Source organism: Stenella coeruleoalba (genome assembly GCF_951394435.1).
Source record: "Stenella coeruleoalba genome assembly, chromosome: 8".
Taxonomy (NCBI): Eukaryota; Metazoa; Chordata; class Mammalia; order Artiodactyla; family Delphinidae; genus Stenella; species Stenella coeruleoalba.
Window position 1 is genome coordinate 68039795 of NC_137154.1, and position 14843 is coordinate 68054637.

Genomic DNA, 14843 nt, shown 5'->3' on the forward strand with positions numbered 1-14843 from the left:
ATAAACCCATGAATCAGTAACAAATAACCGTAATGGAGAGTATGGGAGAGCTGAAGGAAGCCAATCTGCATTTGTGCCTTGTTTGCTAAGGCACGGTTGTCAGTGATGTCAATGTGAGGAGACGTGACTGACAAGATTTCTGGATTGTCAGCAAACTTCGAGACTGCATTTTTTGACCTACATGTGAGCTCTTTTAAATCTTGGCCAGTTCTTTTCGTTGCTTTTTCCCAAATCATCTTCTTTGCCTTCTTCTGTATTCTTTACCTCTCACCATAGTGTGTTTATCTTCCATAAGTTAACCTGTTTTTTCATCTCTTCTCCTTTTTGAGTGTATTGGGATTGCTGCCTAGAATACCTTTTTTAAAAGAGTCTCACCCATTCCCAGATGTATTGTTTCTTCATTTCTTGCCCACGTATTCTTTTTCCCATCTTCATCTGCCCGTTCCCCAGCCTTCATGAGGTGACACATATAGTATCACGCCATTGTAGAGAGTTGAGTGTGTATCTCTTTTCTTTTTACATTCATTTAGCAATGCTGTACTGTGCATAATATTTAGGGACCAGTGCTGCTGCCTTCTTACATTTGGGGGGGGGGCATTTAGCCAAACACCTAGGCCTTTCCAGAACTGCCTTCTAGAACTTGTGACCTGCTTTGTCCGGAATAAGACCAGATCCCATGTGTAATTTTGGAAAACTTTGGAGTTGAATGCATTCTCCCAGAAGTCCTCCAGTAGTCTTTAGGGTGTTTTATCATTTTCACATCTTCCTTTGGTGATTAGGTTCTTTGGGATGAGGGAAACCTGATACCCCGTTACCTTGTTTTGGTCCCAGAGCTCTGTGTACCTCACCCTTCCTCAGCTCTCCCAAGGATGCACTTCCTAACGTTACCATCACTTATCACAGTGGGGAAGGGAGGTACTGAGGGATGCTCCCCCATATTCTACTTTCCTGATGCCTGATTTTACTATGCAGAATACTCTTTTCCTTGAAGGAGACCCACTTTTAAAGGGGTACAGCAATTGGGATGGCTGAAAGGATGTTAACTTTTGGAAGTAGGACAGACCACAGGGACTTAACACAGCAGTAAATATGGGTTGTGTCAGAACGTACTAAGCTAAGGGCTCAGAGAACACATTTCCCTTCAACTGCATTTTGCCCCCTAACTATTGGAATGAACACTGTTAAAAACAATTGTTCCATCTGAAACTATTTGGGTTCTTTTTTCTTTCAGGCAGTTATGCAAGAGTAAATGCTATTACTTGGAAAAGCCTCTTTTTTGCTTTTTTTTCCTTCATTTAAAAAAAATCTTGAGCATAAGTGAACACTAATGTATTTACTCTTTGGTTTCTGTCAGCGAGGCCCACCAGAGAAAAATTGAAATCATGCATTTTTCTGGAACATTTTCCCAGACAGCCAAGCGTAGAAGCAAATTATATCCACTCCATACATTTTTTTTTTCTCTTACCCCATGATGAATTTCTTTCTCCAGAGGGAAAAGTGATTTTTAAAAGCCTTGAACAACATGCTAATCTTCCTTCTTATAGCCCCTGGTTGAATTACCCCTGAATTTGAAGCATTTACTGATGAAATGATACTTGACGTTAACCACTGTTGTATGGAAATATTTCTAGCACCTGGGGAGAAAATAAAGGAGGGTGTTCATAACACTGCCGCTGTGTGGCCTGAATCTTCCATTTTTCTTAGGACCAACTTGAATTACACTTGCTTCATGCTGACTGACTTTTCTCCTGAGAGACCACTCTTGGACAATAGAAGGATGTGCACAACTGGAAAAAATGAGAATTTACAGTATTATTATAATGAAAAAGATTGGGTTTGGGTAACATTCTGCTTGGTTGGTTGGCAGAGCCAACTGGAGGCTTTGGTTTGGGATTTGGTCCTTGTTCAGAATGACAGAAGTTGATATCTTATCCTTGTCAGTGAAATACTCTTTTGCTTGTAAAACCCTGCTTAGGCTTGGGGCTCAAGTAGACAAGCACCACTTTCCAGAGAGGTGTGAAATATGAACTTGGTTTTAGGTTTTGCATCTCAGAATATTTTTGATTTGGCAAACTGCTTTTGATCATTGACTAAGTAAAAACAGATAATAAAAACTATGAAAATATAAGGATGATTATTTAACTTTAATAAGGTTCTTCCCCTCATACCAGTCTTTGTAGCTCATAGGACTGCGAAAATTCTCTATTTGCCTTTTTTTTTAATGAGAAAAGAGAATATACAGCACACTATAGAGCATTCAGCTTTTTCTTCAGTTGGAGCATGGAGATGTGTTTATATGACAAATATTGAAGCAGTTTCTTCAGGGATAAGTCTCAGCTTAGTTGAAATGGGAAAACATACCCTGTGATATGGTGAAGAATAATGAACCAGTCTCAAGAATCTTGGGATTAGCCCTCACCTCCAAAGCTTTCCAGGCAGCTGTTTGACCTGTCTGAGCCACAATATCTAGCTTGGACTCAATCAGTGTTTCCCCAACAAAATATTGTTTCTTCTCCTGCTGGTGGTGGTATGGGGAGGGGGTAGGAATGGGGAGGAAATTCATGATCAAATACATTTTAGAAGTAGTGCATATACTATCCCTTGGGATCAAAATTTACATAGTATGTCTGTGCATGCAATGAGAATTTCTGAATCCTGACCAAGTACCAAGGAACTTTGCTTTTCCTAGTGTAAGTAGACAATAAATACAGATTGTCCTTTCCTAGGGAGTTAACAAAGCAGGGCAAATTATTAGAGGTGACTAAGGAAGGGAGATGGGGAATGTTTATTTTGGAGCATAGTAAAGGCTCCAAGAAGTTCTAAATTAAGAAATCCGTTTAGCTTTGTTCAACCAGCATTTCCTAAAACGTTTTTTAGTTGCACACCTATTTTCATATCATAGAATGATGTGTCATAGGACACAGTTTGGGAAATGGTGTACTATTTCTCCAAGGTGTCTAGGTTTAATGACTATAATTCCTGATTTGTCCAATGCTCATTTTCATCCTCTCCCTGGAGCATGTTGTGAAGTACACTGTCTAGACCATGTACACTGGCTAGACAAGTCTCACTCGACAAAAATTGATTGAAGTTTTGCCTTTTCAAGTTAGATACTGTAAAAGAAGAAGAAACAAGGGAGCTTACTGTCCAGTATGTAATTTACAAACACACATAAGTAACTTTGATACAAGGAAGGCAGTGCTATCACGAGGTGCATATAGATTAGGTCAGTGGTTCTCAGAGTACTGGTCGTCCCAAGACCAGCATCTCCTGCGAACTTGTCAGAAAAGAAATTCTCAGCCCCTACCCCAGACCAACGGATCCAGAATCTCTATGGTGGAGCCCTGCAATGTGAGCTTTAGCAAGTCCTACCATGTTTCCGACATTTGCTAAAGTTTAAGAATCTCAGCTTTAGATGTGGAGCTCACTTTTGGATGCAGGTGGGTATCTCCAGGATTGCTTCATAAAGTATGAGGCATTTTAGCTAAATCTAAGAAGATGGAAAATAATTATAGGCATGAACAGGTAGAGACCTGTATTATAAAGGAAGCAATAGCAACGAGACAGATTCACAGTAGAGATCTGAGGTCTAATTTTAGCTTTTTTACTGGCGAGCTGTGTGACCCTGTCCAAATTACATAACCTCTCTCGGTGTGTTTCCTCAACTCTAAAACTGGGTTGTTGGATGAGACAATTTTATGATCCTTGTGTCTGTAAAACTCATTGGGTTTCCATGCCTCTGGTTTAGTATATCATAATGTCATCTGAGTAATGGCATGACATGAATTATTTGTGACGCAAATGCTTAGTATATTATCCGGTACACTCTCTAGCTACAATGATTTGTATTAAGAAAACTACACAGTAAACATTTTTTTCTACTTTTCAGGCAGCCATTACCATCAGCCAGAGAGTAAAACTTTATTCCCAAGTGTGTCATACAGCCAGTCTATAACTGATTTCAGGAGCAAGGACCCAGAACATAAAGTAGTGCCATGAGGATGGTAATTTAAGCCATATTGAAATATGCTGCTCTAGAAGATAGGGCTTAGCAGTATCTGGCTGTGCTGGGGCTCATCATTGCAAGGAGGAATCCTGCTAGAACTTGTCAGGAATTAAAGGCCAAATCTGAGGACTAGGTCCCTAATGCAGCTATAGTTTCCTAAGTTTGAAAGTGTTCACTCAGGAGTTGGGAATGAGTTACAGAGCCTCGGCAAGAACCCTTAGCCTGTGTTACCATGCAAAGCCCTCCCTGGCTCTGACTCCAACCCGTGCATGTCAGGAGCCTGGGTCTGTGGAAAGGTATCTTTCCTATTAGGGATGGACTACCCCATGGATTGTCTTCCTCTTGACCCCTTATCCTCAGCCCAGTTTTCAGTTATTTTCTACTTCGTATCCCTTCTTCTGAACACCTTAATAATTATAGTGCCAGTACATATTTGTGAAACATTTACTGTGTGCCAGACGTAGCTGTAAGCCTGTTTCATGAGCGTGGGAACTGGTATAATCCCTGTTTTAAAGATAAGGAAACTGAGACTTAAAAAGCTTTAAGTGGGGCTTCCCTGGTGGCGCAGTGGTTGAGAGTCCGCCTGCCGATGCAGGGGACACGGGTTCGCGTCCCGGTCCGGGAAGATCCCACATGCCGCGGAGCGGCTGGGCCCGTGAGCCATGGCCGCTGAGCCTGCGCATCCGGAGCCTGTGCTCCGCAACGGGAGAGGCCATAACAGTGAGAGGCTTGTGTACCGCAAAAAAAAAAAAAAAGCTTTAAGTGTTACCCCAAAGTCACCCAGCCAGTAAGTGGCAAACCTCTATTCAAGTCAGGTATCTCTGACCTTTGGGTCTCATGGAGTGATCCTTTACTTTTCGTAAGGAAGACATCCTTTCCTTTCCCTTCAATGTGGCTTCTCTTGTTGGAAAAAAAAAATGTCACTGAAGGTTGTAAATTTCCTCCATTATCCCTCTCTTGTGACTCACAGATTTTGCCCTCTCTAAAAACTGCCTTAGTTAATGATATTAATAGCCAGCAGTTGTATACTTAAAACGTGCCATGGACTATTTTAAGTGCTTTATATTTATTAACTCAAATCTGATTTGGTAGGCAGTATCATTCTCATTGTGTAGTTGAAGAAACTGAGGCACAGACAGGTTAAATAGCTTACCCAAGGTCACACAGCTACTAAAGAGCAGTGCTAGGGATGTCCCTGGTGGCGCAGTGGTTAAGAATCCACCTGTCAATGCAGGGGACACGGGTTCGAGCCCTGGTCTGGGAAGATCCCACATGCGGCGGAGCAACTAAGCCCGTGCGCCACAACTACTGAGCCTGCGCTCTAGAGCCCATGAGCTACAACTACTGAGCCTGCGAGCCACAACTACTGAAGCCCGCGTGCCTAAAGCCCGTGCTCCACAACGAGAGAAGCCACCACAATGAGAAGCTTGCGCACTGTAGTGAAGAGTAGCCCCCAATCTCTGCAACTAGAGAAAGCCCGTGCGTAGCAACGAAGACCCAACACAGCCATAAATAAATAAATAAATAAATAAATAAATAAATAAATAAATTTGTTAAAAAAAAAATAATGAAGAGCAGTGCTGGGATTCAAACCAGGCAGTCATGCACCAGAGTGTGTGTTCTAGAACCAGTGTACACAGAGCGTTTGTGTAGGTTTCAGACACAGTCGCAGCACACCTGAGCCGTGACTGACCTTCCCTTTGCAGTTTGAACATAAGGCATCTTCGTCAAGGATGTCTGTAAAGGGGTGGCCCTTCAGAGACTGACTTTGTTCTTTGTTTCACAGGCTGTCATAGCACATTCCCCAAGCATCATCTCTGGCTTACAAAACCCTTTGAAAATCTGTAAGATACGAAGAGATGGAGTAAAAAATAGAATGCTTTTCTAAGATGCTGTTTCTACTGTTCAGATATCCCAACTGTTTAAAGAGGCCAGCTAACTGATGGCAAAATACAGCTTCCTCAGGTTACCTAAGCAAGTAGAGGCACTCCAGGACTCCACTGAGTCAAGGCACTCCCAGAGAGGTGGCCTTTGTAAGAGCTGTTCATTGCCCTGAGGTCTGTGGTATTTTTTCATCCCTGGAAAGAAAATCCGCATGCCCTTTTGCATCCCAGGCTAAGATCCCCTCTACCTGAGTGGACAGGGCTGGATGGTGAGGCATGCTGGACTGCTTCTGGAAAATAAATGTCTCGAAGATTGATGAGTTGATGATCTCTTTGGAGATTATATCAAAAATTATTGATTATGTTACTAAGTCGTAGAAAATAGGCTCTGAGGTTGGGAACTAAGTGCTTTCTTTAAAATAATCCAGAAGCAGTAAAATAAATCAGTGTGCAGAGCTTCTCAAACACCATCACTATCATATTGGCTTCACAGATAGCTTGGCTTCAGTGTGGAGAAAGCAGGACTCTTTTTTTAAGAAAACATCTTAACAGTCATCTTGGCATACTAAAAAAAGGAAGCCAAAAACGAATTCTAGTACTTACTTTGCAGAATTTTAAAGAAGTTCTCACTTCTAGCACTTGTTTATTTTCTAAATTGATGGAGAAAACTTCAAGGTTTTGAAATAATTTGTGCCATATAAGACTTTTTTTTTTTTTTTTTCAAAAATAAAGATACCAAAACTTCATGAGATATTTTTTGGTTTTAACAACTGAAGCCAACAAGCTCAATCCTGCTCAAGTTTTTGGAGTTAAATCCAAATTTCAGAGCACAATAATACAGTTCCATTTCAGCGTGGTTTGAAGTCTTTTCATTTGCATTTAAGACCATTGGTTCTGCTTTATAAGAAAAGTATTCCAGCAGTGTATCTTGCTGAAAGAAAAACTCAGTATGCAAAAGTACTGATTTTCAAATAGTTAACATGAATGATGTTTTTCATATTATGACAGCATTCTGTGTTTTGAAGGATTCACCAGAAGGGTTTGTAAAAGTAACTCTCCCCCAGGGCACTTCAACGTTTACTTATAAACAGTTAACTACTTAGAGGAGGCAGTAACACCAGGGAGACTAATAAGATGTCAGAAAACAAAGATGGCTGCAAAATGTTGATAAACCACAGCGCTAAAATTGTAATATAACTCAAAGGAAAACTGATGCAATTGACACACATTTCCATTTGGTATCAGCTCGAACCGGGGAGATCTGAGACCTCATGTTAGGGAATCTCGTCCTCTTTATGGGCCTCAGTTTCCTCATCTGTAAACTCAAGAGATTGAAACAGATGTTCTTTAAGGCTCCTTTGAATCAGTATAATTTCTTGATTCTGTTTCCTGAAGTAAGATGTGCTTATTTTGGGGATTTGGAAACTGAGCATGTTAAAGGCTTCTGGGCCTCTGTTTACTTCTGTACCTTAATATTCTGTTCAGCAAACTACTATTGTATGCCTCCTACGTAATATGTGGTTGGTGGTACATGCCGGACTGCATGCTGGGAAGAGAGTGGTGCCCAAGTTCGGCTCATCCCATCAGGTTTCCTTCAATCTGGACTTAGGGTGGGGATGGGAGACAGACTAAGAAAACTTCAATTCAACTGAATTTACCATTGGAATGGTTTTCTTCTCTGGTGATCAAAGAGTCCAGACTCCTTGGGCTAAATATTGGTGAAACCCCAGGAGTGCCCTGGGTGTAGACTAGTGAGTGGGAAACGAGGCAGAAACTTGCTTTGTATTTCCCTGGAGATGCTGGGAGTAACCTGTTTGCTACTTTAAGAGAGTGCACATGCCTTCGGTCATCCCCTTATAAAAACCTTGTCTCCTTCCACTGTGTTCACAGTGAACCTTAAAATACCTCTTCTGCTTTGGAGCATTCTCAGATGATGAAATAAAAGAATTTCATGAGTCATACGGGTTCTTATCAAAGCTTCTGCTGGTTTCTATCTGTGGTCTCTACAGAGGGCTCTGTCACTCCCATCTTTCAGCTGAGTGTCCTCCACGGAGAGGCACCTCCAGTCGCACTGGTCCCCTGGGATTCACTCTCCTGAACCTTCTGCATCCAAGCTGTTGCTTTGCACAGAACTTAGCACATGGGGCATTTCCAAAGGACAGCCAGCCGGAGGAACTGCATATGAAATTAACTTCTTTTATAAAAAGTCATCCCATCTTTCTGCTTTTCATTTTTATTGTCTATTCTGCTTACAAAATCCGTATAGTAAACTGTACTCTTTCTACCCACCTACTCAGTGTTTCCTTGGTACTTTACCGGGTGACAGCAGCAAGGCATATTTCCTCCTCAGGAACCAAGCAAATGCAGGCCCAGAATTTCACTTATGAGAGTCTCCTGTAAGGCAGAGTTGGGGGGAAAAAAATGAGAAAGTGTATGGGGTGTGGAGAGAGTGTGCTACTAGGAAAATGAGGTTTGATGTTCTCATCCAAAAAAGGGTATAATAGCATGTGTCTTGCCAACCTTGGATATTTTTATAAACTACAAAGATATCTTTGTAGATGCTAAACTTCCATAGGGGATTTTTTAGCTTGCAGCCAGTGATTGCAATTAGTTTAAACCCAGAATGGAGATCATCAAATAGAGAGGACGTGTGGGTTTTATGCTTTTCCATCAATGATAAATACTGACTAGTTCAACAGAATGAAATTATGTCATATGTGCTTCTAGGGAACCTTGACTATTTCATTCTTGCTTATAGATAATTTAGGAAGAATGGTGGTGTGATAGGAAAAAGCATGGCTTTTAGAGCAAGAAAGACCAGGGTTCGAGATCCTGCTCTGCTACGTACCAGCTGGGAGACATTGGTTGGGCCAGTGTTTCAACCAAGTGGGTTAACTTTTCTTTCAGTTTTCTAACATGGAGTTGGGTGAAACCGTACTTAGGGTGTTGTGAGGATTAAATGTAACAAAAGGGCTAAGTCACAGTGTGCCGGCTAAAGGATTCATTTCCTATCTCCTCTTCTCTCCCATTCTGTTTCCTATAGAAGAGATGGAGAGAGGAAATGGGAGGGTCCGGTGAATATGTCTTGGTGGAATAACTAATACATTTGGTTGTTCTAAAAATCTGAGCCATCATGGTGTAAATAGGCTTAGCTCTTCCCTGTTAAATAGCATTTCTCCTCTCTATTTTTAAAGCACTTGACAGATTTTAGAGTTAAAATAGGAAAATGTTTTGATAATCTACATAGTCAGAGCTGTGGTGACTTGGAAATTTAATAGTGACTGATAAAAGTAATTGGAAGTAATTCCTTCAGTTACTCTTAAGAAAATAAATCTCTTGTCATTCTTTAAATTTTTCTTGCACAAAATCTTTCTTACCTCCCTTGTCCTTAGTGGCACAGTCCACTTGTGAATATCGCTTAGCTCATGCAACTCCTTAGGGATGGTCCTTCCTGCTTTGTTTGTTACATGCTGTTTTGTTCATCCTCATGGTAGTAGATTATGCCTTAATCTTGATCAGTTTAAAAGTCAACACAACAGAAGATGGTGATACCTTGAAAACATTTCTTTAAAGATCATAGTTATAAAAGTAATTACACAACCATAGATGAACAATGTTAACTGAAGAAATATTAGAAAATGCAAAGGTGCCCCCAAACCCACAACACAGTTAATTCATTTTAAACGTAAAAATGCACTTGTATATATAAATGTTTAAATAATAATTGAATGATATCATATATACATTCTGTTTTATGATTTTTTTAAATTTAGCATTACATCTTACTTCATCAGAAAATATACATCTTTTTATCATTATTTATTTTTTATCATTATTTTTAATGGCTTCATAGTATTTTGTTTTATGAAATGTGCCACAAATTAATTGCTTCTCTATTGATAAGCAGTTAATATCGTTTCAATCTTTTGTATTTTAAACTGTGCTCTAAATGTACAATTGTCTAATTATTTCCATAGGATAATTGCCTAGAAGGTAATTTTATGTCAGAGGTAAATGCACTTTTTAAGGCTTCCAGAACATATTTCTAAATTGACCTTCAGAATGCAAGAAATCTTCTACCAATAAACAATGCTATCAGCAGTGTAAAAGTGTCATTTAAAAAAAATCAAATAAGGTAAATTTAAATCCTAGTGGTTTTGAATTCCTTGTGGTATTCCATCTAGTAGTGGTAAGGATTCTAATTTTTTTTTTTCTCATATTGATGTTTTAGTAAAAAGATTTTATAATAAAGTTTTTAAAAAGCACTCTTTCATAACAGTTATTTCCTGTTCCTTCTCCCATGTTCCTCTAGGTTAATGTATCTTTTCTCTCTTTCCTTTTCCCCCTCCAGGATGGAAGTATGATGTGATGGATATAACTATGGGATACTGTGTAGGTACACGGCCTCCCTCTTGCCTCATCCTCCTGCTTCTCAAGCTTTTGGCCACTGTCTCTCAGGGGCTGCCGGGGACCGGGCCCCTTGGTTTCCACTTCACACATTCCATTTATAATGCTACCGTGTATGAGAACTCGGCAGCAAGGACCTACGTCAACAGCCAGAGTAGAATGGGCATCACCTTAATAGATCTGTCCTGGGATATCAAATACAGAATAGTGTCTGGAGATGAAGAAGGCTTTTTCAAAGCAGAGGAAGTCATCATTGCAGATTTCTGTTTTCTCAGAATAAGAACTAAAGGTGGCAATTCTGCCATATTGAATAGGGAAATTCAGGACAATTATTTATTGATAGTAAAAGGTTCTGTTCGAGGAGAAGATTTGGAAGCATGGACTAAAGTGAGCATACAGGTTTTAGATATGAATGATCTGAGACCCTTATTTTCACCCACAACCTACTCTGTTACAATCGCAGAAAGCACACCTTTAAGGACTAGTGTTGCCCAGGTGACAGCAACAGATGCAGATATCGGTTCCAATGGAGAATTCTACTACTACTTTAAGAACAAAGTTGATCTCTTTTCAGTTCACCCCACGAGTGGTGTCATCTCTTTAAGTGGACGATTAAATTATGATGAAAAGAATAGGTATGATCTGGAAATTTTGGCTGTGGACCGGGGGATGAAGCTCTATGGAAACAATGGAGTGAGCAGCACTGCAAAGCTTTACGTTCACGTTGAACGAATAAATGAGCACGCTCCAACTCTCCACGTGGTCACTCATGTTCCTTCCGCACTGGACAAAGAGCCCATATATGCGCTGGTGACCGTGGATGACCTAGATGAAGGAGCCAATGGAGAGATTGAGTCTGTTTCCATCGTGGCTGGGGATCCTTTAGATCAGTTCTTCCTGGCTAAGGAAGGAAAGTGGATGAATGAGTACAGGATTAAGGAGAAGAAGCAGGTTGACTGGGAGAGCTTTCCCTATGGCTACAATCTCACTCTTCAAGCCAAAGACAAGGGGTCACCTCAGAAATTTTCAGCAGTAAAGATAGTCCACATTGCCAACCCCAAAAGAGACACTGTCCCAGTTAGGTTTGAAAAAGAAACGTACGATGTGAGCATTAGTGAATTTTCCCCTCCTGGTGTCGTGGTTGCTATAGTGAAATTAAGTCCCGAACCTCTAGATGTGGAATACAAATTATCCCCTGGAGAGGATGCACAGTACTTCAGAATTAATCCTCGGTCAGGTCTGATCGTCACAGCACAGCCACTGAATACCATTAAGAAGGAGGTTTATAAACTAGGGGTGACAAATAAAGAAGGAGATTTAAAAGCACAAGTCACCATCAGCATAGAGGATGCGAATGATCACACCCCAGAATTTCAGCAGCCACTGTATGATGCTTTTGTGAATGAAAGTGTTCCAGCGGGAACAAGCGTTTTGACAGTTTCAGCTTCCGATAAGGATAAAGGAGAAAATGGGTACATCACCTATAGTATTGCCAGCTTGAATTTGTTGCCATTTGCCATTAACCAGTTTACAGGTGTTATTAGCACAACTGAAGCATTGGATTTTGAATCCTCGCCAGAAACATACAGGTTCATTGTCAGAGCCTCTGACTGGGGTTCGCCATACCGCCATGAAAGTGAGGTCAATGTGACTATTCGAATAGGAAATGTCAATGACAACAGCCCTCTCTTTGAAAAAGTGGCTTGCCAGGGAATTATTTCCTCTGACTTTCCAGTTGGGGGCCATATCACAGCTGTCTCAGCGATCGATATCGATGAACTGGAACTTGTAAAGTACAAAATCATCTCTGGAAATGAACTTGGTTTCTTTTATTTAAACCCAGACTCTGGTGTATTGCAGCTTAAAAAGTCACTGATGAATCCTGGAATTAAAAATGGAAATTTTGCCCTTAGGATTACAGCCACCGATGGGGAGAATTTTGCGGATCCTATGTCTGTTAACATTTCAGTCCTGCACGGGAAGGTGTCTTCAAAGAACTTCAGTTGCCGAGAAACTCGCGTGGCTCAGAAGCTGGCAGAGAAACTGCTCATTAAGGCCAAAGCAAATGGGAAGCTGAATCTGGAAGATGGATTTCTTGACTTTTATTCAATTAATAGGCAGGGGCCACATTTTGACAAGTCATTTCCTTCTGATGTGGCCGTGAAGGAGAATCTGCCAGTTGGTGCTAACATCCTGAAGATTAAAGCCTATGATGCCGACTCTGGCTTCAATGGAAAGGTGCTATTTACAATATCCGATGGGAATACGGATAGTTGTTTTAATATTGATATGGAGACCGGGCAACTTCAAGTCCTTATGCCCATGGATCGAGAACACAGAGACCTCTATCTCCTTAATATCACTATCTATGACTTAGGTAATCCACAAAAGTCTGCGTGGAGGTTGCTCACCATCAATGTGGAGGATGCTAATGACAATAGCCCGATTTTTCTTCAAGACAGTTACTCAGTTAACATTCTTGAAAGTTCAAGTATTGGCACTGAGATTATTCAAGTGGAAGCCAGAGACAAAGACTTGGGTTCTAATGGTGAAGTGACTTACTCAGTCTTGACAGATACACAGCAGTTTGCCGTCAATAGCTCCACTGGAATTGTGTATGTAGCTGATCAGTTGGACCGGGAATCCAAAGCAAACTACTCTTTAAAAATAGAAGCCAGAGACAAGGCAGAAAGTGGCCAGCAGCTGTTTTCGGTTGTCACCCTGAAGGTTTTCTTGGATGATGTCAATGACTGCTCCCCGGCTTTCATTCCCAGTAGCTATAGTGTGAAGGTTCTTGAAGATCTCCCCATTGGCACTGTCATTGCTTGGCTGGAGACCCATGACCCAGACCTGGGACTGGGGGGTCAAGTGCGCTATTCTTTGGTCAATGATTATAATGGGAGATTTGAAATAGATAAAGCAAGTGGCACCATCCGCCTGAGCAAAGAGCTCGACTATGAAAAGCAACAGTTCTATAACCTCACCGTTCGGGCCAAAGACAAAGGGCGGCCTGTCTCTCTGTCATCCGTTTCCTTTGTTGAGGTGGAAGTGGTGGACGTCAATGAAAACCTCCATACTCCCTATTTCCCAGACTTTGCTGTTGTTGGATCTGTAAAAGAAAACTCACGGATTGGAACAAGTGTGCTGCAGGTTACTGCCCACGATGAGGACTCCGGGAGGGATGGAGAGATCCAGTACTCCATCAGGGATGGCAGTGGTCTTGGAAGGTTCAACATAGATGACGAGAGTGGTAAGTTTCATATTTTGTGCCAGAATTATTGTTTCTCTTCTCATGAATTGTCAACATTGGAAAAGTGAATGGCTATTCTTGCACTCAAACGGAATGACAAATGAGGTTGCATTTGGTGCAGAGGTGATGCAAGTAAAAGCTTTTCCGTAGAATGCATTGACTTGTAAGAAAACCTATTTATACAGTGATAGCCAGTGGTTTTCAGTGGGAGTCCCTGGTTTTTGTTTTTCTTGTTCAGCGTTGCCATCACCAGGTTATCTTTCAATAAATGTAAATAATTTTCGCCTCTGTTGAGTGCACTTCTGACCTTCACTAAATTAAGGGCCCTGATAAAGTAAATTACATTTGAATTGGCTTTAAATTAGAAGTGTGAAATGGATTTTCAAATGGATCTTATATACCAGTGTTTCCCTTTATAGTAAGGCTTTTCTAAAGTGATATTGCATTAGTTGCTTGGTCTCTTGTGTTTCCCAGGCACATCTGGCCCTTGAATGACAGGCATTTGCACTGTATCGGCCCCATTAATGCATGGAGGCAACCTTCTACAAATGTTTTCATGGTAGACTAGAGGAGGCACGTTGTGGCTTTTATTTATTTAAAGATAGTGGTACCTTTTATTTATTTAAGATTTTATTTATTTAAGATTTTATTTATTTATTTAAGATTTTATCTGTAAGGATTTACCTTTTACAGAAACACTTTAAAATATGGGACAAAATAGTCCCAATATTTTCATTGTCCCCTACCTGTTTATTTATACACTGTCATAGATACAGGTATAGATTTTATTTCTATTCTTATTATTGTCGTTATTTGCCTTTAAATGTACAGGTGCTTAGACACCTGCTTGTGTGTGTGTGTGTGTGTGTGTGTGTGTGTGTGTGTGTGTGTGTTCCTTGATCAACACAGTGCCTTTTTCTAATCTTCTCTAGATTGTACACATCTTAAGACAGGGACTGTGTCTTCTCTATTCCTGTGTGAATGGTACTATTAGCACTTTACAGTTTGGGGGCACATTTGTATCCAGTAAATCATTTTCTACAACACTCACAGGGTGTTTTGTTCCCAGTAATGATGATGAAGAAAACGGATAGTGGGAAGGTGTCATCATAGGGATGCTAGTTGTACATTAATTATACTAGAAAAAGGGTTTGAGAAGGTATTAAATATTGGATAGGAGTTACAAAACTGTGTATACTGTCAAAAATGTAAACTGTAAGTTGTAAATTTTTTGTATAAATGGTTTCTCATTTTGGCTAGTGTAAATTGTAAAATTGATCTCCATAGCCATAATGAA

General features: G+C 40.5%; 1 protein-coding gene across 9 annotated transcripts in view; it reads left to right on the forward strand.

Moving 5' to 3' along the window:
- FAT3 (FAT atypical cadherin 3) overlaps positions 1-14843 on the forward strand; it is a 697691-nt gene that overhangs the window by 124443 nt on the left and 558405 nt on the right. For all 9 annotated transcript variants that reach the window (XM_079929094.1, XM_079929092.1, XM_079929095.1 and 6 more), the window contains exon 2: positions 10241-13546. In XM_079929094.1, the coding sequence (XP_079785220.1) occupies positions 10258-13546 (3289 nt within the window). In that variant the 5' untranslated portion in view covers positions 10241-10257. The remainder of the gene's footprint in view (positions 1-10240; positions 13547-14843) is intronic.